Raw genomic sequence first — 26,325 nt, forward strand, 5'->3', positions numbered from 1 at the left:
GGTTGAGCACTTTGGAAGAACCAGCCTGACCTGTTTGCTATCAGGACTGGGTCCTCCCAAGGGGGACAGGTAGTGGGAGGGATGCAGGCGGGGGGGTGGGGGGGAGAAGAGGAGTGACAGTAAACAACCTCGGGGTTGGGTTGTGGGGAAAGATCCTACCCTTGTTGTCCTCTTCACACCAGTACACTGGGCAGCGGGAGAGGCAGCGTGACCTCAGAGGTGTCTGCTCCGATTCAGAGGAAAGCACGGGGAGAACCAGGGCTACAATGGAGCTGCCCCTGGTGCTGCTGGTGCTGACTGGGAGCTGCCTAGTCAAGGGCCTAGGTAAGTTTTCATTACTACAGGGGATGTTACAAGGTGCTGCTTTTCCTTTGTGAGGAGAGGCTGAAGGCTGTGGGGAGGGGGCAGAGCCGGGCAGGGAGAGCTCTAGGAGCCAACAGGTTTTTTCTGCTAAATCTATAATGGAAGAAGGGAATTTGGTGGGGACGGGGCGTTCCTCCCCAAAACGTCAGTCGGGGAGACATGAAACCCCTTGTATCCTACAGCTGTTGAATGGCTTTGCATTAAGATCACTGCTCCTGCTGCTCTTGGGGAAGCATTTGAGGCCTGATCCAAAAGCCCACTGGAGAGAGTGGAAAGACCCACTGATTTCCACTGGGCTTTGGCTCAGCTTCATGATGAGTGCCTCAGGACCAGCTTGCCGCCAGAGGCAGGTGGCCCCGGCATCAGCATGGAGCTGGGCTGCGTTCCCACCCATGGCTTTCACTTGGCTAGAGGGACCTCCGGGTGGGTCTTCTGTCCCCGGGCAGTCACACAGCCTCAGAGCAGCAGGGAGAGCTGGGCCTCTGAACTGGGCACCTACTGTTTGGATTTGTTAATGTGGGCGAAGAACTGGGCACCTCTTGGAAGAGACTGAAACCAGGGCCACCTGCAGCTCTTTGGTGAAATGAAGCTCATGGAACCAGTCTGTTCCCCCGGCCCAGCGTCTACACTGGGTAGCAATGGCAATAGTCAGCCTCAACGAAGGGGGCATGGAGCTGAATGGGCTGTGGAGACTGAACCGTCTTCTCAGTGCACAAGTGGCATCTCTGCACCAGGGTTGGGGCCCATTGGCCCTGCTGGCGTCCATGCTGTACCTGTCTGGGTCAGGGATTGTAAGCTGTCTGGGGAAGGGGATATCTGTATCTTGGGCCTGGACAGCAGCAAGTGCATCACTGCAACTACAACACAACTGAGCAGTAAAGACTCTGGGGTCCAGAGCTGCCAGTCCGGCAGCTGTTCAGTCACAGAGGACTATGGTGCTCCTTTAGAACCGGACTGGGCAAGCACCAGCCCATGGTCTGTGAAGGACAATTTGGAAAGCAGGAAGGCCTGGACAGGAGCAAGTACAACTGGTTACACCTCTGTGATTAGCACCAGCAGGTATTCAGGTGAGACTAGTTTGAGCTGTGAACTCCCAGAGCGATGTGAGGGGAACTGGTGAAAGCATTAGTCTATCAGTTCTCCTCTCGCCCGCTCCTTACCAAGTCCCTCCCTGCTGGCCCCAGGCTCCAGCTGCTTTCTGAGTTCTGGGATGGAGCCCCACAGCCCTGCTGGGCACCAGGCACCTTTAAACCTCATGGACTTCCCACACAAAGCACAAGAAGCTGCTAAGACCTTTCCAAATGTGTGTCCAGTAAGACAGGCAGGGCAGGGGGTGGGCAGGCAGGGAGACACTGGAAAGACCACGGCAGCCGAGCATGCTGAAAGAAGAGGTAAGCAGGTGTTTGGGGGCTTGCTTACTTGGTTGGAGGTGGATGGGAATGGTTTCCAGAGGTTTGGAAGTTAGGATAGGGCAGAGCTCTAGTAGCCTGTCCATCTGCTTTGCAGGAAGCCCTTTCCCAGGCTGAACCATGGGGGCATCAGTCACATTGGTACCCAGGGCACAGATCAGCTGGCACAGATCGGTGTTGCTCTACTGTAGGCAGCAAGCAATGCCTTTTTGCCTCTGGAGCCCTGTCAGCCTAGAGCAAAGAAGGAGCCAGCCCAGATGCCAGCAGGAGCCTTGGAAGTGAATGCAGCTGAGGCAGAGTCCCTGATTTAGGATGACAGGGACCTCCAAGATGGCATGGTCCATCCCCTGCACAGACACAGGATTTCCTGCTCCCAAACTAGCCCAGGCAGCTGTCTGGGGTTGGTTTGAGGCACCTAGTTTGTGCATTTACCTCTTGGCAGTGAGGCAGTGAAAATCCAAATGGTGCACAGCCTCACCCTGCACATGCCTGCGGTCTTTTATTCCCAGTGCAACTTCTGATGGATCTCCCATGCAGTGGAAAAGGGGAAGGCTTGAACACCCTGTCTCTCTCGGGCCCTACCACGCATTCCCCTTACTGGCACTTACTGTGTTCCCCCTTGTGGTCCCCCAGAGCTAGTGCCCTACACGCCGCAGATCACAGGCAACTCCCTGGAAGGGAAGCTCACAGCTTCCACCTTCAGCCTGGACCAGCCCATCTGCATTTTCGATCAGTACGTGAACGCCACTGATGACATCTGGCTAGTTGTTGCCTTCGCTAATGGTACGTGCTGCTAACCTCACTGTACCTCTTGCTCGTTTGACTTCCCTTGCACTCGGGCTCTGTCTGTCAAGGAGGAACATCACTGCCTCTACTTACCTTCTGCTTCCTTGGTCCCATTTGAACTCTGCCTCTTCTCTAGGGGACACCGGTTTGTAGCTCCACTGTCTTTCCCACCTAATCTATAGCCACTGGGGTAGCAAAGGCAGCCTGGGCAGCACAAGGCACTGAGAGGCCTAGGCACTCATCCTGGCTCTGCTACTGGCTTACTCTGTAGCTTTGAGTAATTAATTCACTTAGGCTTGAATTTCCAGAATGACTTCTGATGCCCAGGGCCTCAAGACTGAGAGATCTAAGATAGTGGGAAAACTATGTAAGAGCTCACCCTGAGGGCTCCCAATGTCTTTTTCAGTCCAGGCAGGGTGGACAGCTGCCATTCAGACTAACTGCACTGCCTCTAGCCATTGGTAAAGGGAAACATACTTTTAAGGCCTTCAAGGCCAATAGTTTGAAAAGTAGTAATGGGCGTTAGCCCATGCACCTGCATGGCATTTTAGGGTAAGAGGCTGATAGGTTCCCAGGAATGTGGGGTCAGTCATGGTGGGTTGGAGCCACTGGTTCTGCAGGTTTGTCGTCTCTACTCTAGACAATGCCTGAGGGGAAACCTTGCCCTTCGGTTTGCTCCCAGCTGCTGCACCAGGCTGTGTGGAGGGGAGGGGAAGAGAGGCGAGAGATGTACCTTCCTTACTCCTGCACATTATCAGTTCCCACCCTGGGGCATGGCCCTCAACTGCTCTTATCTCAGCCTGTTTACAATGGGGATAACTTTATCTGGCCTTTCGCAGGTATCTGCCTCTGGGGCAGAGGTGCTCATAACAGCCCTGTGATATTCCCAGCCCAGCCAGTAGGGCCAGTGTTGCCTGCCAACTACCATCACTCTGTTGCTGTTGCATCTTAGGTTCCCATCTGCGCCCCAGGCCTGGAACATTTCTATCCTCCTGTGTATCACAGTCTACCTATATGGCTCTGCCACCAGTTCATCAATAGGCTCCCTCATGTCCCCCACCCTGCAGGCTGCTCAGCGCTCTCTGTCCTTGTAGGGGAGAGGGGGACACTGTCATTGGCACCCAGAGGCACCAGTTGATATGGCCTTGCCATTCAGCAGACATGTCCCACTCTGGCTTTGGCTTCTCCTGCACAGCCATGCTATAAAGATGCAGGCAGGATTTGTGGCCATTGTCACAGGACAGTGCCAGATTACCCCAGGAGTTTTGCCAGCCCACACCAAACAAGGAACACATGCAGTAGAGATGCAGTTTCTCTACCAAGAGGCCTCTCAGGCCTGGGGTAGGGTTTTGCTACAGAGTTAACGTGGGTGAGCAGCACCCCAGGCTGAACAGCAGGGTTAGCCTGGCTGAGGTGCGAACAGCCACAGGGCACAACACCATCTGTATTAACGCACCTTCCTAGGACTGCCCTCTGAGCCCGTCATTAGGACTTCCGAGTATAACCCACGGTTCTGCAATAAACTGAGCCGCTCTGTGAATTGTGAGAAAGTTCATGTCTCCTTCTGGGCACACCGGGGGAATTGTGGGAAGACATTGGAGGAATGCAAGCATTCAAGTGATGTAACCTGTGTCCTTGCTGCAGATTACCAGCCCCAGTGGAAGCCGTAAGCAGGTTTTATCCTGTTTAGCCTGAGTATAAAGCATCACCCAACTCAGGTCAGAGACCAGAGGAGGTGTTGGCATAGTGCCCAAGGGAGAGCCCAAGTTCACTCTCCGCTGGCCACATGCCCTTTTTCAGGTCATAAGCCCAGCCTCTGCTATAGCTACAGCAGCAGCCTCGTGCTTTTAGAGTAGACAGGTGCAAGTTGTAGCCTCACCTCTAGTCCTGAACAGGTGTAGTGTTTGCAAGTCTGCTGTAACCAGGACCTTGACCAGTCCTGAGAACATCCTTGCTCTGTGTGTGTTTCTAGCTGTACAGTGTTTGGATTGCAGATTTTTAGTGTGTTCATATCCCTAGGATCACAGTACCTGAGCCCCTCTGTGGCAACAGTTAGCCTCCCAGCATGTCTCCATGACATGAGGAAGGTTGAGATTTTCATTGTATCCACAGGCAATTAAGGCACAGAAAGGTTAAATGACAGCCCAAAGTCACCTAGGAAGTCACTGGCAAGGCTGGGATTCAACCCTGATCACCCAGGATCTTGGCATTGCCTCACGTCTGCCTCTCTCACCCCTAAGCTGATCAATGCTCCCTCTCACCTCATCTTTAACCAACAGCAACCTCCAGTGTAAAAAACCCGACATCTCGCAATGATATCCCACCCTACCAGCGGCTCTCGACTGCTCTCCATTACATGACCCTGAGGACTACCATCACCTTCTTCCCATGTCCTAGGAGCAGCAACACAAGCGTGCTCAGAGTGGGCAGTGATGCTTTCTGCAGGAATGACAACAGCCGGCAGCACTGCAATGGACCCCTGCCCAACCCCGGGCCCTACAGGTGAGGCAGGATGACCCCAAGATAAATCAGCAAGGCATCACCTGCCTCGAGGGGCACATCCCCCATCGTGTACACCCAGGGGGATGCAGAATAACCTCTTGGCAGTCTGTAGAAACCGTTGGTCAGTAAAACAGGCAGCTGGAGGCAGGAGGGGGCTCAGTCCAGCTGTATATGGAGAAGGGATGTTAGTGGGTTTTTTGGATTGCAGAAGGTAGCTCTGAAGACCACCAGGCATAGAGCAGGACCTCTAATGTGCTAGGCACTGTACAAACACAGCACAGACAGAGGTCCCTGCCCCAAAGAGCTTACTGTTAAGACATTAAACATCTTTCATATCAAGGGCCCCATCTCTTCCCTCCCAGCCTTGCGAGTTCCCTATCACCTCTGAGCAGTACAGCATCTTGGACTGGACAGGCACCTGGATGGGATCATATGATCCCAGGTTTGATGACCCCTGCCAGGGGCACGGGGTCAGACTAGGTGGCCCACTGAGACCCCTTCCAACCCTAGAATCTATGAGTCTGCACCTTGGCTGCTTCTGAGTTTTCTCTCCCCCAGTTACTTCTCTCTCCAGCATATGCATGCTCTAAGGAGATTCCTGGTTCTTTTTCACCCACTTTATATGGCTGGGCTGACTAAGGGACAAGGAGGGTCAGTGACATTTCCAGGAGCCTTCCGGCTTCCAGTCCTTGGACCACAGGGTTAGGGATCTCTTGCTTGCTAAGGATTTGGTTGCCTTAGTGACTCCTGGGCTCTTGAAGAACTCATGCCCCCAGTGTGTTCCTGGCCCCTGTCCTTACAACTATGATGTAGGTGCCACCTGCACCTCTTCAGCAGGGGGAGGGAAGATTTCTCCTCCATTCTCTCCTTCCTACTTATTCTGGCATGTGATCCCCCAGGACCTGAGATGCTTCAGGGACCTTGAGCCTGGGATTTTTTTATGCTTGCTGTCTCTAGTTTCCCAAAGAGCAGATTCAAAGGGGGCAAGATCACAATCCTTTTGTTCCTACACCATATGGCTTCTGAGAGCAGGGGCTTTCTTCATGCTCCCAGTCAGAGTGAGACCCAATAGCTGGACACTGAAAATAAACAAATGCATGTGAGAAATATGGAGGAATGTTTAAATAGGGAGGACAATTAACTGCTGGGGATTCTCCAGCACTCAAGAATCACTATCTGTCCTTCCAAAAGAAATGTCACAACTCAAAAAGAAGCCACAGCCTCACTCCAGTGATGAATGATAAGGCTCTGTGGCCTGCAGAAGGGACAATATCAGTCCTTTCCAGCCTTAAAATTCAGACAAGATAAAAGTCCAGAGCATCTGCTGGTCTCATACACTACAGCTCCTTTAGATCCGCCACAGGTCCATCACTTCACACCAGCAGAGCGTCAACCCCTCCAGTAGGCAAAAGTCTTGGACTGGCTAACATGGACAGACCCAGGGATTGCCTGTTAAACAGGGTGTTTTTTATCACGGAGCACAGGGGCCCTATCTGGCTTTGCAATTTGCTTCAGGATCTCTGGTGCCAAAGGGAAAGAGGGGCTGGATTCCAGCTAGATTTCACTGACCTTCTCTCTTTCCTCCACGCTCCCCCTCCTTTCAGAGTGAAGTTTCTCATCCTGGATTCCAGTGGCGCCAAGGCAGAGACAAGATGGTCTGAAAGAATCACTCTGAAGCAAGGTAACACCAGCAGGACAGGGACCGCTTACCAGTTTCACTGGTAGGGCTCTTGTTCCCTTTACGCCCTGCATGTGCCTATTCACACTGCCTGGACAGCGCAAAAAATGGCTGCAGACTGCCAGAGTTTGTAATGAATCCCTGAGAGCCAGCACTGACCTATGCCTGAAATGGACTTTCTTACAGGGTCTCTTCACAAGTGCAGTGGCCCCTTCCCCTCTCAGAAAGACTCGGCTTTTCATAACCCAAGTTTTAACTCCTGGGACTCATTTGGTCTCACTGACGGGTGAGCCAGATGGAACAGCACTGCCTCTCCACATTTGGCCTCATAGCAGCAGTCCAGCATACACCCTGTATGACAACCGTTTTCCAGTCCTCGGGGGGAATCATGGAAAGGATGACACTTGTCAAACAGTCATGATACTGAACCAGAGAGGAAAGTGAAAGCTCAGCAAGGAAATTACTGAGCAGGACTGAGCACTACAGAGGGAACTGGGCCCCACTGATCCCAACCTCTGCCATCTTCCTCCCTATTTCTGCCCAGGACCTCCCTGTCCTCCCAGACCCTTCCGTATCCAGCACCCCATAGCTGGTTTCTCCTCCCTTTGCACACCTTCCTCTCCATGCCTGCACTGAAAGCCTGCCCTGTGGAGGGCACGGCACTGGATTCAGTGCTTCAGGAGACCCCCTCCACTCCTCTCTCCCTCTGCTGCAGGCCACAGGTCAAGCACCATTGACACCTGGCCAGGGAGGCGCAGCGGCACCATGATTGTCATCACCGTCATCCTTTCCAGCTTAGTCGGCATCCTGACCCTCGCATTCCTCTGCACAAGTGCCTATGAGTGGTAAGCCCCAAGGGGAACGCAGAGCAGCCCAGCTTTTCTGCTAAGGGAGCGATCTGTCAGCCTGAGCCAGTGGGACCCTAAGGCCCCCCCAGCACTTGGTCACCTCCTGTGGACTGCGTCCCCCTGGCTGGTGTGAATGGGTCTGGCTGGACCTGGGACCCTCTGTTGTTCCCTTGGGTGACCCCTGGTGCCCACAGCGCCCAGCCAGCTGGCTTACACCAGAGGCCTGTTTAAACCTGCCAGCAGGGACACCGCAAGGCACTGGAGAGAACAGAAGGAGGTCTGCGTGCTACCTGCAGCTTCCCCTCTCCAGCAGCGGCAGGCCCAGCCTCTCCAGACAGACAGTCTCCTTTCTCCAGAGAGCAGCTTTCTGACTTGTTCAGTCCTAGGGAGCTGTCTGTGTGGAGCTTAGCTGGCACCAGTCTTTTCCCTTGCCTGCCTGGAGGTGTCTGAAGTGGCCCCATTGCTTTGCCTCCCTGCGCAGAGGCTGCCCTTCAGCCACGGCCCCACAAGAAGGCAGAGGGCACATCCCATGGCCATCACACGAAGCATCCTCCCATAGTACTGCCCTTCATGCTATGACTCCATTACTCCCGCCAGGCTCTTGGCCACAGGTTTCAGCTTTGCTTTGAACAGAAAACCAATTTTGGGGTTATTTCTTTTCCCAGCCATTTTCCCTCAGGAGCAGTTACCCCAGTTTCCCAACCAGTTGCCCTCAGCACCTGGTGGGAGGAGGCCAGGGTGGGGCCAGCTTGTCCTGGGGGCCTTCCTGCCCCACCATCTCAGCTGGGCGGAGGGTAGTTTGGCCTCTGCACAGCCAGCAGCTCAGCCAGGTGCCGTGGGAGGGCCGGGAGTGGGTACTGTCCTGTCCCCTGTGCATCTCCCTGCAACTGACTGCCTCCGTGTTTACATCTCTTGGTCTCTTGCAGCTTTAAGCTCTGGCAGCGAGAGGATTCTGCCGTGGCAGAGGAGCCGCCTGCTGGGTCCTTCAAGGGGCGGCACTATGACACCCACCACATCCCTCCATCTCAGGCCCCACCCCAGCCCCTCAGTGACGTGCCAGGGTCCCCAGCTGCCTCCTCTTAGCCACAGCTTCCCTTGCTCCATGGTCCCCAGCTCGCTGATGTTCACTCAGGCTCTACTATGGCTTCAACTTCCCTGCTGGCCCCTGACCCCAGCGCCCCCACCCTGCTCCCCACTACACAGCCCCCATTCCTGCACCCAGCCCAGCGCTGTATTCACACGCCCTGGGCTGCCAGGCCTCAATGGCACCAGGAAGGGAGGGGACCCCGCGCAGGCCCTCAGCTCGAGTCCCTGCCTTCCTGTTGTCGCTTCTAGTGCCCTGCCTGGTTGTGGCTCTTGCAAACACACCCCGCTCCCGGCCCCGTCAATCAAAGGTCAGGCTCTGCTAACTCCCCATGCCGCTCCCCAGTGCTGAGCTCAGGGCTCGGTGCCCACCAGCTCCTCTCCACAATTTGTGGCTCTCAGGATCCATTTGGTTCCCGGACCTACTGATGGGGCCAGAATAACAATAGGAGCCTGTGGAGGGGGGTTGCCGAGGTGCAGATGCTGGCAGGCGTCCCTCGCCAGGATCCTGTGCCAGTGAGGCAGATGCTGTAAGCAGCCACAGCGTCGCTGACAGGGTGAGGCCACATGGGGACATCACAGCACAAGGATGCGGGGAGGCAGGAGGCGAGAGTATGGGCAGCTGGATCCCCTTTCTGCAAAGCCTCCAGGTAAGCAGAGGAAGCAGCCCCGGGTGCTCCACAGAAGGAGCCTCCTCTTGCCCAGGGCACATCCCGGGGTGCTGTGCTAGCCTGGCAGGTCCGCCTTGTCCTGTTGATTCTCTTGTCCAGGGGTGGTAACACTGCAACAAGAGCAAAGACCCTAGGCACAGAAAGGCCAGCAGCAAACCAAGCCCAGCCCAGTCCAGCCCAGCCTGATCTTCCCTCTGCTAAAATGCCAGCGCTGTATCCACAGTGGGGAACAAGCAAGGGCTTGCTGTTCTCAGTGGCTTTTCTCTCCACCCCAGCAGAGCAGAAGCTGCTCCAGGAGACAGGCATAGGCCTGGGCCTGACTCCTGGACCCAAACAGCTCTCTGAAGTTTGAGGGAGTCCAGACATTATCATTCCCCTCTGCCTGGCTGTCTGACATGTGACAGTCCTTCAGGGGAGCCCAGAACGGGCCCAGCCAGCACAGCCAACACCAACAGGTGACTGGGGAAGAAAGCAAGCAGCATTCCCCCTCCGCAGCCTATCCCCATGGCTTCTAAGTCCAAGACAGTTATCTAGGTGAGAGCTGAGCCATCTAGCCAGGCCAAAGTCTGGGAGCAAAGCCAAAGTCTCAGTTTAATGGCTACTGACATTGGTTTGTCTTACCAGTGCTCTCAATTCAGTAGCCCAGCCAGGCTGTAACAGAGCTGTCCTACCAGGAGATGAATCAGCCCAGCAGGGGTGCAGATTGGGGAACTCTAGGCCTCATGTAAAGGACCAGATACCAGTTTCCCTCCCTGGCCCCAGTAGGAAGCCATCCTCGGGGACCATCCAGCGGGCCGGGACTGTGAGAGGCTCAGCTTCCTGTACGTATTGCTGGGGGAAGGGGTCAGTCTTTATACAAATGATCTGTCCCCTGAGAAGTAAACTGTAGTATGCATTTTTAAAGTGCTGCGTCTCTGTTGCCCTTTCTGACCTCTGTAGCTGTCCCAAACCTTCCTGATCAGGGAGTGTCTAGGAGGCAGAACTGCTGAGCACACACTGCAGGCACAAACTGCTACACAGCTCCAGCTCCATCTTCACCCAGCTTTGTTTACCACCCCACCAAACAATGTGGCCATGGTATAACTGCAAGAAAATGGTGCATTCCAGGAGCCAGAGATGTCATGAATGACATTTCCCTAACATGGCACCTTCCACCAGAAGGACTTACCAAGTGCATTGGCATCAACTGGGTGCAGCAGCTGCTTGATATACAGCAATGCCGCACAGCCAGGAAAGGCCTCAAGCACCCAGCGCTACAGAGGGGATCCATGAGCAAACTAAACTGTGTAAAGACACAATCATCTTAGGCCAAGGAATGTCACAGCACTTTCCTGCAGGCGGGTGGATGTGCAAGGAGGCTGGAGGGTGAAAGAGGCTCAGAGAAAGACTGAGCTGGAGGGGAAGGGGTGGCCTGTGTCTGAGTAAGAGGCAGGGCTACTCAGTGCTGATGCAGCCCTTGCAATGGGAAGAATAAGGATTGCACACATGCCCCATGAAAATGGGCTGCGGGGGGGAATGCATCTCTGTGCAAGACAAAATGTGAAATGTTAGCCCTCGCCAATATGATCTCAGACAGCAACAATCCTGCTGGCTAACGCCTTGCACAGGAAGCTGGAGCTCCCATCCTGAATCAGGAGCACGGGTGGAGACAGGCCAGTGCAGTGGGTATAGCACAGCCTTTGGGAGTCTCTGTTACTAACCTCCTATGTGCCCTTGGCCATGTCCCTTCCTCTCCATTTCCTGATCAGTAGAACGGGGACTACTGCAAGACAAGGCTTAAACAAGCAGGAAAAAATGGTTTATTTCCTCTTACACACACAAACTGCATGCACCTATGTGCACACCTGCAGGCATGCTCTTAACACCCATGCACATTGTCACACTCTAACGGAGCCCAACCTTTTGGCCATACATGGAGGGGAAAAAAAATTGGGGAGGGCTGAGTGCATGCACACGCCCCCCAGGTGGGAAAATCTGTGGGGGAAGGGGTGGCGGAGAGGAAAGAGCGATGGGGGCGGGGAAGAAGTGGGGCTGGGCTTGGGACTGGGCAGGGATCAGGAGGGAGCCATGCTGACCCGGGGCTCCAGGGTTGTTGCGTGGTGTTGGTGCCCCCTGTGTCAAGAAATCTGCCACCCCCCCAGCCCCGCACTGACCCCAGTTGCCTCCCTGCACCACCTGGGGGGGCCCAGACCTGGGGGCCGGAGTGGGGTCAACCTCAGCTGTGCTGCTGGGCTGGAGGGGACAGAGCCCCCGGGACTCCTACATCTGCTCCAAGTCATGGGGGCGGGGGTGGCTCCTGCTGCTGCATGTGTCCCAGGAGTGCATGGGAGCATGTGGCCCCAGATCTGTGCGAGCAGGGCAGAGCAGGCTGCCTCTGCAGGTTGACACTGGGGCTGCACTTGGCTCTCCCTGGCAGAGGGGTGGGGGCAACACTGGGAGGGGGATTGAGGAGACTATGGTGAATTTTGGGGTGGCTGCAGCCCCCTCCCCCATAGCCCCCTCCCAGTGCCACCGCCGCCTGCAGTGAGAGCAGCCTGCCCTGCCCCACACTGATCTGGGGGCACATGTCCCCATGCCTCCCAGAGTGTGTGTAGCAGCGGGAGCCATGGCCCCTGGACAACTGCTCCCGGCTCAGTCCCGCACCCCTCCCCTAGCCCCAGCTCCAGGCCCACTCCCTCCTCACCCCTGCTGCAGCCACTGGAAGCCCTTGGCCAGGCTGCCTTGCTGCCCTACCGCTGCCCCGCATTTGTGGGGGCTATGCCGCGTTAGCCCTCCCCGCTTCTCCCACCTATGCTTGTGGCAGATGCAGTACTGCAAGGCTGACCCTCCCTTTTCTTCTTCTAAGGCCTCCAGCTGGGAGGTATCGTCCCTCTTTCAGGGCAGCAGGATCCACTTTACCCACCACATCAGTGATCGGCTGCTGGGAGACACCCCCCATTGGCACTCTGGTGCCCCTCCAGACTTGGGAGGCACCAGTCGCCTATGCCTCCTGCACAGCCTGCCTCTCTCCTCAGCAATCCTCACTCCACAGTAGTTTCATAGTAGTTTGGGGTCAGAAGGGACCTGAATAGATCATCTAGTCTAACCCCCCAGCCACTGGCCAGAGCACACGCTGGGATCACACGACCCCACCCAGGTATTTGTTAGAAATATTATTATTAGGAATGCATAATGAATATAGAGTGTCATTGAAACTGCACGGTCTGCAGTTTCTGCCTCATATCTGATAAAGGGAAACACTATCAAAAACCCATTGTGCTAAAAAGTAACACTCCCTTCTACTGTATTGACCAATCTGTCAGCCTTTCTATGCTAAATCACACTCTCCTGACAATCCACATGAAGGATACAGACACTGTAATTCAATCAACTAACTCCTTGGGGGGGGGAAGGGGGATTTTCAACCTTTGGTGACCTAGAGGGCTTTCTGGGCATGCGTAATTAGCTGATGCATATAAGCCTACCCGCCCCGCATACTTAAATAGTTAATTATAATGCACATGGGATGTATGACGTGACGTCATTAACATATATGTTTGTATGAACCGGAAAATGTTGTAAGAGTTCCTGTTTCTGCCCATGTGCTCAGGAGAGAGGGTATATAAGCTCTGGTTTGGGGTTTCCTCGGTGGTTAAGAGTAATCTGAGATTTTCTGTCTCTGCTCTGACCCTATTTGCAAATACATCTTTGGTGCTGCTAAAAATGTGTGCCTGAGGAATTATTATTCGCGAGCTTCCAAAAGAAACAAACCGCGATTTCTGCTTCATATTCATCCAACCTCTTTTTGAATTTACCCAAGATAGGAGCGAGGACCACTTCCCTGGGAAGTTGGTTCCAGATCCTAGCCATCCTAATTCTCCAGCAGCTTCTGGCCACTGTTCCTTGTCACCCAGGTGCTGCTGGGGGGAATAGGACCCTTCCTATTTGCTGCTGATCTCCCCTGATGAGTTTGTAGGCAGCCACCAGGTCCCCTCTCAGTCTCCACTTGCAGAGGCTGAACAGGTTCAGGTCCCTCAGCCTCTCCTTGCAGGGCTGTCTGCGTGATACCTCTCTCCACTGCTCCACTGAATTTTCCAGTAGAATTTCCCACAAACCCCGTCTGTAGCAGTTCGTACAGGAGGCAACACTCCCAGCCGGCTTCCCCCGGTCAGGTCCTTGCTCTGAGGATAAGAGGTTCTCTGCTCCTGACCCCAGGCGCTGCATCTGTTAGCACCATGCTGCCCCGTGCCCATCCGACCACAGTGCCCACTCTCTCCACCAGGTGTGCCAAGCCTCCTGGCTGTGTGGGAGCCAGCTGGCCTATTTCCCCAGCCCAGAAAAGGCTTGCTGCCACCCACCTCAGCCAAAAAACTGTTGGGGTACAGCCAGACTGAGACAGGAGGCCTTTTTTCTCCAATCCTACCTAGCCCAGTGCAGGCATGAAGTGGGCAGCCACTGCCCTCCTCCTGCCAGAGGCAGGGAGCCATGAAATGCCCTTGTCAGAGCAGGGCTGCCCTGCTGCCATACACCACTGCCTAAATTACTCTGCACCTTCAAGGTGAGTGAGTCAGTCACTGCTGCAGGGCCCAGCCCAGGTGGTGGGCAGGTGCTCTACAGCTCAGGCACGTCAATCCCTCCCTCCTGCTTTCCCCTTAAGGTGGGAATGGAGGTGAGGGGCAGGCCAAAATTCACATCAGCTTTGCTCACACACATCAGTGACCCCAGTAGACAGGGATGCTCAGGGAGGAGCCCGCGTTTGCAAGAGAGAGGGAGCAGGGGGGTGAAACATGGATGTTGTTCCAGAGCGCAGGAGGTGCACCCAGGGGGAATGGGTCCCTGCAGTCATACAGCCAGTGAGGAGCCAGGCCTGAGCCAATGGTGAGGAAGAAGTTAATGTCTAGGGAATAAGTCAGTTCTGGTTGGGACCTTCCTGCCTGCCAGGGGTTAGTACAACAAATGTGGTGCAAACTGTTCCAGCCTGTTGCCATCTTCCCACTAGCTCCTTCAGAGCTGCCCCCAATCATCCATCTCCCTTTGCTCTCTCCTTTCTGATCCTCCACAAACCTCTCCCCTCATAGAGACATCCCCTCCATACCACCCTACAGAGGAGTGGGGCTTGGTCCCCCATCCTGGAGAGTCTAGCTCTTGTGGTTACAGTGACTCTTGGGTCCCCATGTCAGGTGCAGCAGGAGGGATCATTCTGCCACATAAGCATCCAACCCCCCACTAAGCGCACAACAGAACCAGAGCTATTTTCACTGTAATTGTTTTCCATTAAAAAAAACACTGTTTTGGTACAGAGCTGATATTTTTAGGGTGGAGTTGCATCATTTTCAACAACATTTCATTTGAAAAAACTGATTTGCAAATAACCAAATACTCTGTTTTAGAATGAAGTGTTTTCATGTGAAAATGGGGGTGTAGGTTGTAGCCGCATTGGTCTTTGGGTTCTTTGGGTGAATCTGGTAGCTTTTATTAGACCAATTTAAATAGTTGGAAATTCATGTGAAAATGGCTTTGTTTCCTCACACTGATGCCTACTAGTTAGCAGCAGCATTACTCTTCTGCTCAGCTGTGTTTCGAAGCTGGTGTCCTACACTCAGAGAGAAGTAGGGCTGGATGGGACCTCCAGGTCAGCTAGTCCAACCCCTGCCCGAGTTAGGATCATCCCTATCCAAACCATCTCATACAACATCATGTAACCTCTGCATAAGGCAATGTTATCTGCAGGGGCCTCCTCAGCTTCCCATGCCTTGTTCACAAGTCACCGTCTCTACAGTGGCAAAGGAATCTCCACGTGCTGGAAGGCTGGCTGAAGAACAGGCTTCTCGAGAAATCGTGCTGGAAATCTCATGAAATCTCAGGCCTTTGTCCAAGTTTTTCAGCTCCTCCTGGATTCAGATGGGTCAGTCTTGCCCTGAGAACTGTTTTCCTTTTGGTGTTTTCGCTGAAACTGGGAAACACAGATCTGAGGGAAACCAAATAGACTCTAAAGCAATGGTTCTCAACTTTTATACACTCAGGGTACTTATCGGAAAATGCCAGCTCTTACTTATTTTTTGACTATGGAAAATAATAGAGCAATTCTGTTTCAAAGAACTCAGAAATTTTGGAACAGGGCAGAGGGTTTTTGGCATCATGGATTCCTACTGAAACCTTGTGTTTTCTTGTAAATCATGTTTGCACCCTTAACCGCGCTAGCATTGCACCCTGTGACACCCTTGAAAGGATCTCAAGGCACCCCAGGGTACCATGGCACCTGCATTAAGAATCACTGTTCTAAAACTTCACCGCAGCTTTTGAACTGCTGATTGAAGCTTTGGAGGAAAATCTCTGCTGAGCTACTTCTCAAACTGGAATGGTCTCCAGAGATGAGCACACTCGCTCCTCATAACCATGCTTGCTAGCGGCTCTGTCTCCTTGCCGGCAGCCCTGACTCAGCTGAACCCATGTTCAGGCTTGTTACATTTTTCTTCATCACCTGCACTTGACCTTGGCATTTTTTCTAGCGGTGTTTGTTTTCACCCCACCTTCTGCAGAAACTTCCAGTGGGTGGGATGGGGCAGGCCAAGACTCCTTTCCTTCTGTATGCTCCCTCTGCGGGCATGCAGTTTTCTACCAGGATGATAAATAAAACTCCTGATGCGAGATAGGACTGTGAGTTTGAGACTGGACCATGAATTTCACTAAAAGGCATGTCAAGTCATGGAAGTTGAAAGTGTCCAGCCTAGCCTATGGGGCACTTGGCACCTTAGCCCCCAAACAGACCATATGTTCACAGGATTGAACCCTCAGCATCTCAGCGATCATCCATGCTGGTATCCTTTTGCCTCGGTAATTCAGGAAACTCCTGAATCTCTCCAGATGTTATGGAGAAGCATGTCTCCAATGTCCTGACCTGCATATCCAGAGCAGCCTGCTCCAGAACCACAAAAGGTCTTGCTGTATCACAGGACTTCCAGCATCAACCTAGTTTGGCCAGGTTAGAAATGCAGTACCTCAGAAACAACCTGCCTTTTGGGGAATCTTTCTCCTTCCTAGCACTAGCTAAATGGTTCCCAAGCTTCACGGCCAGGACTGGTTCTAGTTAGGCATGCCATTCTGAGTGCTATAACAACACGAGCTGTTTTCCCATCTTGTGCTCCATTTCCCACTGTGAAATGAATGGAACAGGACGAGGCTCCTAACTGTGCCATGTCTCATTGCATGAGCTCACTCCACACCAAGCCCCTTGTCTCGGGACATCAGCTGCGCTTAGTTACCTGTGAACCAGAGGTGTCTGTCTGCTTTGCATCTGTGAAAAATCAAGTCCTAGTCAGTCTCTGCTGCCATGGGACAGTACCAAGATAAAACCCAGCTGTGAAACACTGAAGACTGGAAGGTTCATTTCTAGACCACTCAGTGCTTGCAGGTAGGACATGAACCCAGGCAGGGAGGGAGTGAACACCCTTTTGGTGTGGGTGGGCTGCAGAGAAGACCCTGGCATCATTGCCAAGGAGGCTGCATGGAAGGATGGCGAGGAGGCTGGATCTGTATAACTGGAAGGAAGAGGAAAGGGCAGTGTTGCACATGGCAGTTACCAAGGACGGCTTTGAGTATGCCAAATGGTCTGGGCATGACCTTTTTGGCACAAGAGTGGGACATCCAGGTCACACATCTGCCCTCCGTGATGATGAGTTCCCTCAGGCTAGCTGGCCCAGGAGGGGAGTTGCAGGACAATTCTCTCCACTGAGGCAAGAGGCTTGTCCTCAAGAGCACCCCTCCCTGGCGCTCCCAAGACGCCTGTGCACTAGTGCATGTAGAATGCTCCCCAAGAAACTAGCCGGACCTGTTTGCTGTCAGCCCGGGGAGGAGAGAAGAGGAGAGGAGTGTCAGTCTCTGGGAGGGTTCAGGCAGGACCCAGAGGGACCAGAGCACTGAGCCCAAGCCATCCTCTCCACGGTAGCTCAGGGGGCACAAGGCAGAGAGAAGCCGCTGGACCACCCAGAGCCACGATGACGGCACTTCGGGTTCTGCTGCTGTTGCTGCTGACAGACATCTCCCAAGAAAGTGAGTCCTTGGGCTGCAGCTGCATGGTGTGGGCAAGGAAAGGGGTGATGGGAAGGAGACCTGATTCCTGGGGCTGGGGCTGAGAGAGCAGACAGCACAGTGGCGCTTAGCAGGGTGCTGAGTTACTCCCCTACGGAAACCAGGCAGTTCCTTGACTGAGTAAATGATCGGGATGGAGCTGGAGCTTGGCTCAGGCTTTACTTGCGAAGCTTACTGGAGTGGTTCTGGTCCCAGCTGTAGCCTGCACAGCAGAGGTCACAGAAAAGTGGCAGCACTGAGGAGCATCCAGCACGTCTCAGGCCCAGCATAGGGGTCGCCCTTTTAGCCCACCCTTGGCCTTCATACTGAGGCTGGATGGGGATCTTTGTAGGATGCAATATCCCCCAGTGTGAACAGAGCTGTCACAGCCTGGCCTCTGCTGCCCAAGAGACCATGGGGCTCTAGAGCTGAAAACTCAATGCTTTGCTACATAAGAGGAGGGAGGACAGGGGTTCCCTTGCCAGAGCTGACCTCAGGGCAGTGAGAATTCCTCCTTGCAGAGCACCAGTGCTTCTCAGTCTTGCAAATCCCAGTAACGCATTGCTCCACTATGCCCAGGGGGCAAGGAATTACCCCATTTTACAGATGGGAAAACAGAGAAAGAGTGGACGTGACTTGCCCAGGTAGCTCTGGGGGTCTTGGCCCAGCTGAGCTGCTGTATCTCTGCCTTCCTGGGCACATACTCGGGCCCAGTATTGTGATACACGAGTGCCTCCTGAGCGCAAAAGCAGTGGCTCCCTGCCCCAGTAATCAAGAGAGACAAAGGAGTGGGGTGAGGGGCTCCTCATCTCCAGACTTTCTTGAGACCTTCTGGCAAATCTTCTGGAGGGCATTCAGAGGGGTGGCAGAAGGATCTTCTCTGAGACAGTTACAGCATTCACTCCCCTTCCCTACAGGCAGGCAGCTCTCCAAAAAGTCTGAGCAATCGAGGTCACAGAGCTTTGAATGATGTAAAGACTCCAACTCTGTACCCATTGCTTTGGGGGTGGACAGGGGTATTCTCAGATCAGCAAGGTGGCTGGGCAATGCTGTGGCAGAGGTAGGAATGACCATGCAAAAGGCCAGGTCCAGGTACCACTGAAGAATGAGTAGCTATTTTAAGTCAAACTGTCCTGTAACCGGCCTTGAACTCTCTCTGAGAGGCAAGTGTGGGACTTGGGGGTTATGTAAGGCTCGGATCGAAAACATTTATTCTCTAGAGTAGCACAGAGGCAGGTGTGGCACTTTGCTGTCATGCTGCCCTGCCCTACAGGTACAGAATTGATTGATGCCCTGAGAAGAGATGGGAATGCCTAAGGTGGCTTTGTTAGCCTGGCAGGGACAAGGCTGACATGAACAAAAGGGTGTTGTTGACAGTCCTTCTTATGGTCTCTATGGAGAAAGGCACTGGCGCCAGAATGAGAGACATTCAACCCCATTCTGTTCTTACTTGTCTCCAGAGGGCCCCCTTCATGTCTGGGAGGCAGTGTGGTGCAATGGATAGAGCTCCAGACTGGGAATCTTTTTTGCACTGTGTATCTGTCCCCACACTCACTATCTGCCAGGCTCAGGCATTAGGAGGTGTCTGCTTATGTCCTGCTCCTAATCATTGCGCATTTCATTGCTTTTCTCCAGTCCCTGTCACTGAGAAGCCTTCCCTCGTTGGCCCAGAACTGGAAGGAAGGATCACTGCCTCCACCTTTGTCCTCAAGCAGCCTCGCTGTATCTTTGATGTGTACACCAACCACACCGATGAGATCTGGCTGGTGGTTGCCTTCACTAGTGGTATGTGTGCTTCATTTGCAGCGTCATGTCCTCAGTTGCCTCCATGTTGCCCACTCTGTGCAGTGACTGCCGACTCTAGTGGTGTGGACTCAGGTGCTTTGCAGTGGTCACATAGGTCCAGGGAGACCCCACTGCACAGATCAGCTGCAGTGCTGGTTGGCTGGGGGTCGGCAGACAGCTGGTTTCTTTTCAGTGTATGGTGTCCCCAAGCTTTGGTTGGCTTGAGATCTGCTTCTCCTTGTTTTTAGCTCTCCCTTTGTAGGTGATGAAGCTGTCATTGGATGTAGGCTGCAGAGTGGAGCATGTGCTGGCTTGAAAGCCCCCACAGCAACTTATGGGGGTGGGCATCATGAGTCTGGATGCTGCAGACAAATCAGCCAGTGTCTTCAAGGTGCCTCACTCCAGGGCAAAGGAGTTGGGGCTAGAAGCTAATGGAAGGACAGCAGCTTGTAGGCTCTGGGACTTGCACCCTGTCTGCCTGAGTGCTCGTCAGAATGACGGGGAAGTGCTGAGCTAGGCTGCTCCATGCTTGCTTTCCCTATGGAGTAAAAGCTTGGGATGAGCTAGCAGAAGGGAGCTCCTGGCTTCTGGCCATCACCAGGAAACTACAAAGTCCATCCAGCCCAGTATTATGTTGGACTGGGGCTAGGGCCCTTGGCTTCAAAGCAGGAAACTTGTGGTACAAGAGTGTGAGCTTGGGAGGGGCTTGGGAGCTTCCTTTCCATGTGCCATCCTGAGAGCCATAGCTGGAGCCATCTCATCCCTTTTCTAAGGATCCTTTTTTGAGCAATTGCCTCAATAATGTCCTGTGATGGTGAGCTGTACAGAGGAATGGGACAAAGGAAACAGTTCTTACTGGGGAATGTGTGGCTCTCTCAGAGCAGGGCATTTCCATACAGAGGGTTTTGCAGGTCAAGTGCATCCCAGGAATGAAACTCTTAGCCACATGTTAGGTGTATGGTGATGCACTTTTATGCACCTAACACGGTGAGTATCTGGAGGAGCAGAGGTATAAAGGCCCTGGCAGGACTCAGATCAGTTGGAAAGGATCCAAGCCAGCACTGGTGATGTTTGCATCTCTAAGACTTGGAGAGGGAGTGGGCGGTAGTATGGAGAGCGGTTCTGGGAGCAGACAGAGGAGGGAAGAGGAAGCCATTCTGTTACCTCCATGGGATAGGGCATTTATCCCACCCAGAAATGCTTAATGCAAAGACTTAAAGAGGTAGGCAAGTTACAACAGGAAAAGGGCAGCCTCTGGTGTGTACCGATTCCATAATCTGGCGGGACTCCACTGTTGATTCCCTCCTCACCAAGTGTAAATCAGGAGCAGACTCACTAGAATCAGTCTGCTGCCATATCCAGCCTGGATTCTCACCTGCTTTTCACTGTTGTCCTGGCAGAGAGATCAAAATTTGTCAACCCAGCACCCCCGCAGAGCCTGCCAGCCTATCAGGATTTCCCCACAAACATTTCATACATGACCCTGAACACTGCCCGGCTCAACTACCCCTGCCAGCCAGACTCCAATGACATCACTGTGCTGCGTGTGGGGAGCGAGACCAGCTGTATGAATGACAGATCCAGACCCAATTGTAATGGTCCCCTACCAGCTGGAGGACCCTACAGGTACGAGATGGTGGCTGGACTGGAGTGCTCATGCCATAACATCTGGTAGGCAGTGTATGCCCTAGGGAAACACTTTAGACTCATGGGAGGGAGATGGTGGCAGACCTGTGAAGGCATCTTGCTATGGCTCTAGAAGCATGAATAAGTCTCACTCCAGGCATGTGCCAAAAGACTGCCCCAGCTGTAAATGGCACCTGGTCAGTCAGGCAAAGGAGTTGAAGGTATGTGATGCCAGTCACATCCCTCTGCAGCTTGCAGGAGCTGGTGTGCCTGATTCGTACCAGCCCTAGGGGCTGTCAGGACTCCTGACCTTATTGCTACATGGTGGAGTCCACTGAGTGCAGAGAAATGATGAATCACTCCTCAGTATTGTGAGGGCTGATGGGGGCTGGAGCTCATGAACTTCATTCCTCTGGAGAATCTTCCTATTGATTTACCTCTGAGGCTCATCACACCCCCAGGACAGTCCTCTCCTTGTTAGCCCCAGGGATACAGCATGACAGCAGATCCCCAGTAGGTGCAAATGCCATGGCCCCACTGACTTCCAATCTAGAGCAACACCAGTCAGCAGGTGCGGAAATCTGGCCTGGGCTTTGTTTTCCTGGTCTGGTGAGCTCTGAGGGTTTGAGAATAATGGGAAGTGGCATTGCAGTCTGGCAGGGCCCTGAGTCCATGAGGTTCCCTTGTGGCGGGCCAGTAGGGGGCGCTCCTGCGTTGAGCCGCCCACCTCCCTGTGCCCGACCACCTGCCGGGCTCCGAATGCCTCCCTAGGGGCACCTTACGTCCGGCCGACCCCCTTCCTGGAGCACGCTCGCTAGCCTGGGGTAACGTAGCTGCCACCACCCCGAGAATGGACTCACTCTCGGCCCTGCGTCCTCGGGGAAACACAGGCCTCAAGTCCTACGGGTACTCGACCCAGCACAGGCACTCGGGGCACTTCCCCAAGTCCGGGGGCAAAAAGTAAAGTCTCCCTTAGTCCGCAGACCTAAGGGGTCTCTTAGGCATAATTTAGACCCACTCCTCAATAGGTCTCCCACACCGGTCACAAAGGAAGACTTTATTGGTTACAGGGGTAGGGTGAAAATAGGGTACAGGATTGAGCAATATCCTAGAAATCCTAAAGAGCAAACAGTCTGGCTGAGGTAGCCTTTTTATCACGCATCTGAGTTACTGCCAGCTAGATATCTATCAGATCTCGAGTAGCTTACTCACAAGCATCTTCCAGAGGCTGGTGAAATTCCCCTCTGTAAGCAGGTAGTTTCTAGCTCGTGAGTTTGGGGGAGAGAGCCAGCTTTAGATGGTAAAGGTCCTCTGTGTCCCCCACATGGCTGCTGCTTCACCTCATGGCCGAAGAGAGAGACCGCCTCCTTCCCCTCAACTTATATAGCCCCTGTGACCTCATTCACCCGGTCCAGTGGAGGTCAGCCCCAGTTGGCTGTCTGCCAACCAACCAATTTGAAATACATCACCAGTTGCCGGGCAGATTCCAGCCCACCAGGTAGATGCCCCTCACCCAGGTGGCTGATGCCAGTCACGTAGGCAGAGGGAGCAGGTTCCCCGCTCCCTCAGGAATGCAGCCAGCTCGGGTTACCTAAAGAGACAGGCTGAGGGTGCGGTCCCCTGTGTGCAGGGCCCACCCTAATCAAATGGTTGCAGCTCAGAAATTTTAGTCACAGTGTCACAGGGCAGAGATTTTGGGGAGAAACCAAGGTGGCTTTCTGCCACACCCTCCCCCACCCACTGTTACCTATAACCCAAGAGGTGCTAGCCAGTGGCCCCAGCTACTTCTGAGCTTCTTTCCTCTCTTCACAGTGTGAAGTTTCTTGCAATGGATAATTCTCAGCCCAAAGCTGAGACAGAGTGGCTAGACGACATCACACTGAAGACAGGTAACTGCTTGTGCACTGCTCGCTGCCTGCCATCCATCACAAACCTCAAGGCCATGTGGTTTAGTCACCAGAGGCCTGGGTTCATTCCTGCTGCTGCCACGGCCTCTTCATGGATCCTCGAGCAAGTCCCTTAGTCTCTGTGTGCCTCAGTTTCCCATTCTGTAAAAGCAGGGAACAGCCCTGCCCTACCTCACAGGGGTGTCATGGACGGTGAGGTGCAGTGGAAAACCGGAAGTAACATGGCTGCGTTTTTTCCCTTGCCCCTGAGCCAGCAATAGCAGTGCCTGTACTGCATGGGGAAACATGGTGAAGGAATTTGCCTAGGGTCATAGAAGCAAATCAGTGGTTATTCCTGGTTAGCCAGGAATAACCCCTGGTCTGCTGAGGCCCAGGCCAGTGTCTTGATGGCTAGACCACTCCCAGTACATGACTTGTCCTCTTGAATACCTTTAGTCCCATTGAGGACAATGAGGTCGTTCATGGGCTTGCAGGTAAGCAGGTGCTTTGCTGAATCAGGGCCCAACTCTCTTTTTTGCTGTGTGTGGGTCCCTGCTAGTGCTGTGTATGACATCATTTCTTGTCCCCCTGCTCCTTGCTCCAGCACAAGACCCCGGCACCATCGACCCCCGGCCCAGGAGGCGCAGCGCCAGCATGATTGTTATCACGACCATTTTGTCCATCCTCTTGGCCATCCTGCTGGCCTGCTTCATCGCCATGCTGATCTACGTATGGTGAGTCCCCACTCATCTGCCCCTCGGATGCACCTAATCGCTGAAGAGACTGCTGTAGGTTTTAAACTACCCAGCTTGGTACCAACTCCAGCAACATGCAGCTGAGTAGGGGCTGGAAACCTTCCCCAGGAGCTGAACAAGAGCCAAACTGGATAGTTTAAAGATAGCCTGGTCATGTCCACACTGCGGGGGCTGTGGACATTTGGATCTGAACTAAAGCTAAAGCTGGTCTGGTAGATCCCGGTCGCGACTAAATTCTCACCAGTGGGAGCGGCCAGTGGATGGATCGCAGGGTCTGTGGTTATCAGCCCCCGAGGAAGCCCCACTGGCCGATACAAAATCACCAAACGCTTTCTCTCTGATTTAGCCTGACACCCGCCTCTTCGGCTCAGCAGAGGGAGCTCAGCCCAGCAGAGTCTGGCGGTAGCCGGAGAGGGGGGGTGAAGCTGACACATGTAGGTATCGCTCAGAGGCAGCTCTCAGCAGTGAGTACAGACAGTGCTGTGCCTGACCCACAGGTCAGGATAGCCACACTTTGCTTCCCTTGCTGAACCCTTGCTCTGCACCAACCTGTTCCCTCACCTTCCTTTCACAGTACGGACATTTGCGGAAGCAGTGAGATATACAACAAGGAGTCTCCCATGGCAGTGACACGCTACAATACTCATCATGTATACAGCCAGCCTGAGAACAGGCCCGCCGGCGACTTGAACTGCCCCTCCAGCCACCCTGAGCCACCACCAGGCAGCAGAACCTCCCAGGTCCTGGGCAGCGCCTGGAAAACAGCAGCACCCCCTGCTGCTCTGCTCTAGGAGGCTGTCGAGGTTGGGGGGCTCCTCCTTTTGGGACACCTTCTCTGGTGATTGCTCCTGTCCCTCTGTTGCATTTACTCCATGCTCCATGGATAATGGCTTTAGCTAACACCCCTCCCCTGCTCCTGTCAGGCTGTCCCTCCTGCCCTGCTTCCTCCCCCAGCTACACTCAGCCATGACTTCGGAGAGAGAAGTCTCATGTCTCTTGACTCAAACATGACCAGAACCAGGCCCAAACCCTGTGACAGGACACACCCAGCCCTTAGCTCAAGCACCCCCTGAATGCCATGGCTGGGGGTAGAAATCTACGTCCATCCTGGGGCTGCGACCACCCCCTGGATGTTGTCATGTCTGGGGTACAGGATGCATACTCTACTCTTAACAGGATGGGATGATGGTGTTTCCTTGCAATCATCCAGACCTTCCACGGATATGGCTGATGTGGCGGTGCTGGGGTCAAGGCTCTCTGCAGCCACCCACTCAGACAGACACACAGCTTGACTTTCCTGCAGAAGTAGCAGTCCCCATCATGGCCCCCTTGGCCCCCTCAACTTCTCCCAGACCCCACAGCTCCATCCCTTGCATGGCCAGATAAGTCACTGGTGGGTGGCCTGATGCACTCCTTGTACAGCACCCTATATAATCCCCTTCTGGACTGCCCCAGTAGCCTAAGCACAGGACTAATTCTAAGCATGTACTTGAGCACTAGGCAAGATAGCATCTGTGGACTTTGCTGGTTAGATCAGCAAGACACCGTGGGCAAGGAAGACCATTTGCTCAGGGCCCCCATGCTTCATGTATGCCAGCTAAAGAGCCATCCCAGTCCCTTGCCTACCTCAGTCCCACCTGAGCCCAGGGAACCACAGGAGGGGAAATGTTCTGTGGATGCTCTGATGTCTAAGAGACATGATGTGCTATCCGGTTTGATGAATCTGTTGTGATCCAGCAGCAGCAGGAGCTCTGCTCTGAGATAAAGCTTTCCTGGTAAAGCTCCAGGCAAGGGTTGGGTGTCATTCATGACAGACATTAAGCAACCCAATGGAGCACTGTTATTAAAGGCATGAGACTTCTCTGGGTGTGGATCTTCTAGGAGTAAGAGCTGGGCTAGATTTGCATGAGCTGGATGTTGGCAGCAGTTGCAAGGCCCCCTGGAGAAAGGACTGGGGTTCTCAAACAAGCCTGATGAATTTAGATGCCCACTTCCCTGGAGCTGCAGTGGTATCTGGTGCCTTGGCAATCCTAGCCTGACATGTAGGACAGTGTTCCCAGGCAGTGCCCCAGCAAACAGCAACCCTGTGCTTCCCCCCATCTGTGTGCCAGTAACAACATGCCATGTATCTATTTGCCGTATGCTTTTTTATTTTCAAAGTACCCATTAAAACTGACCTGCATGAAACTAAGTTCCTCTGTCAGACCTGGCCATTGCCCTGTGGCACTCTGCTTCTTGGGATGTGCAGGTTGGAGTCCTAGAGCCTCTAATCCTCTACGTAGGCCAACATCCCTGGCTGAACTACACCTCCTCTGATTCAGTGTGGTTTGTCTGTCTGTCTCCCTGGGTGGTGCAGTGCACCAGGGCCTTGTTACAGGGTAATTTTAGGCAGCTTCTGGAGCCTTAAAGCCCTTGTCTGGCCGCACGTTAACACCCCTAAACAGCTTAAAGCACTCATTACTTGACTCAAAATTATGCCGCTCCAGGGCAGGTTTATCTCTGATCTGCACTGCCCAGCTCCTGGTCCACTGAGGCATGGCCACTCCCCACAGCTGTGCCACCCAAGTTGAAGTCCTCCAGTATCCCAGCATGCGGTGGCCCATCCCCCACATGTTGTTTCTGTGTGCAGCTGAAGATGGCAGCAGCTTGAGGGAGGTCAGGGCTAGTGGGGACTGAGGATGGGGGAGGCATGGAAAGCCAGAGCTGGGTACCAGGATGCTGCTGCGGGGTGGGCAGAGCATGGCCCAGCACATGAGAAAGAGGAAAGCCGCATGAGGCAGCGCCAGCTGGTGCTGGTGCTGCTGCCCATCCCAGTGAGGAGGTGACGGGTCCATCGCTGGCTGGGCCAGGATGCTGGTTTACTCCTGTAGCACAATGCCATGGCTGG

At 53.8% G+C, this 26,325-nt stretch overlaps 2 protein-coding genes and 1 long non-coding RNA gene across 5 annotated transcripts in view; 2 read left to right on the forward strand and 1 right to left on the reverse strand.

Annotated features, from left to right (window-relative positions):
* Positions 1-22,600, reverse strand: part of LOC149854069 (uncharacterized) — a 29,119-nt gene extending 6,519 nt beyond the window's left edge. Inside the window, exon 1 of the long non-coding RNA XR_016439027.1 lies at positions 22,010-22,600. This is a non-coding gene — a long non-coding RNA (uncharacterized LOC149854069). The remainder of the gene's footprint in view (positions 1-22,009) is intronic.
* Positions 120-11,323, forward strand: LOC149854070 (uroplakin-3b-like). Its single transcript, XM_090026412.1, has 6 exons — positions 120-324; positions 2,406-2,555; positions 4,838-5,060; positions 6,665-6,741; positions 7,454-7,583; positions 8,513-11,323. Exons 1-6 carry the CDS (start codon positions 267-269, stop codon positions 8,667-8,669), a joined length of 795 nt encoding a protein of 264 aa, XP_089882538.1. The 5' UTR covers positions 120-266; the 3' UTR covers positions 8,670-11,323.
* On the forward strand, positions 17,182-25,629 carry LOC149854071 (uroplakin-3b-like protein 1). 3 transcript variants are annotated; one of them, XM_090026411.1, is made up of 7 exons: positions 17,184-17,368; positions 19,022-19,171; positions 20,572-20,797; positions 22,610-22,686; positions 23,288-23,417; positions 23,785-23,872; positions 24,013-24,174. In XM_090026411.1, exons 1-7 carry the CDS (start codon positions 17,314-17,316, stop codon positions 24,034-24,036), a joined length of 750 nt encoding a protein of 249 aa, XP_089882537.1. In that variant the 5' UTR covers positions 17,184-17,313; the 3' UTR covers positions 24,037-24,174. The 3 variants fall into 3 exon arrangements, with proteins under 3 accessions (XP_089882536.1, XP_089882537.1, XP_089882535.1); XM_090026410.1 differs by having other exon boundaries at positions 17,182-17,368; positions 23,785-24,153; XM_090026409.1 differs by lacking the exon at positions 23,785-23,872 and having other exon boundaries at positions 17,186-17,368; positions 24,013-25,629.
* The last annotated feature ends 696 nt before the right edge of the window (positions 25,630-26,325 follow it).

Source organism: Crocodylus siamensis, chromosome 13, assembly GCF_052110815.1.
Source record: "Crocodylus siamensis isolate JL-2025a chromosome 13, ASM5211081v1, whole genome shotgun sequence".
Taxonomy (NCBI): Eukaryota; Metazoa; Chordata; order Crocodylia; family Crocodylidae; genus Crocodylus; species Crocodylus siamensis.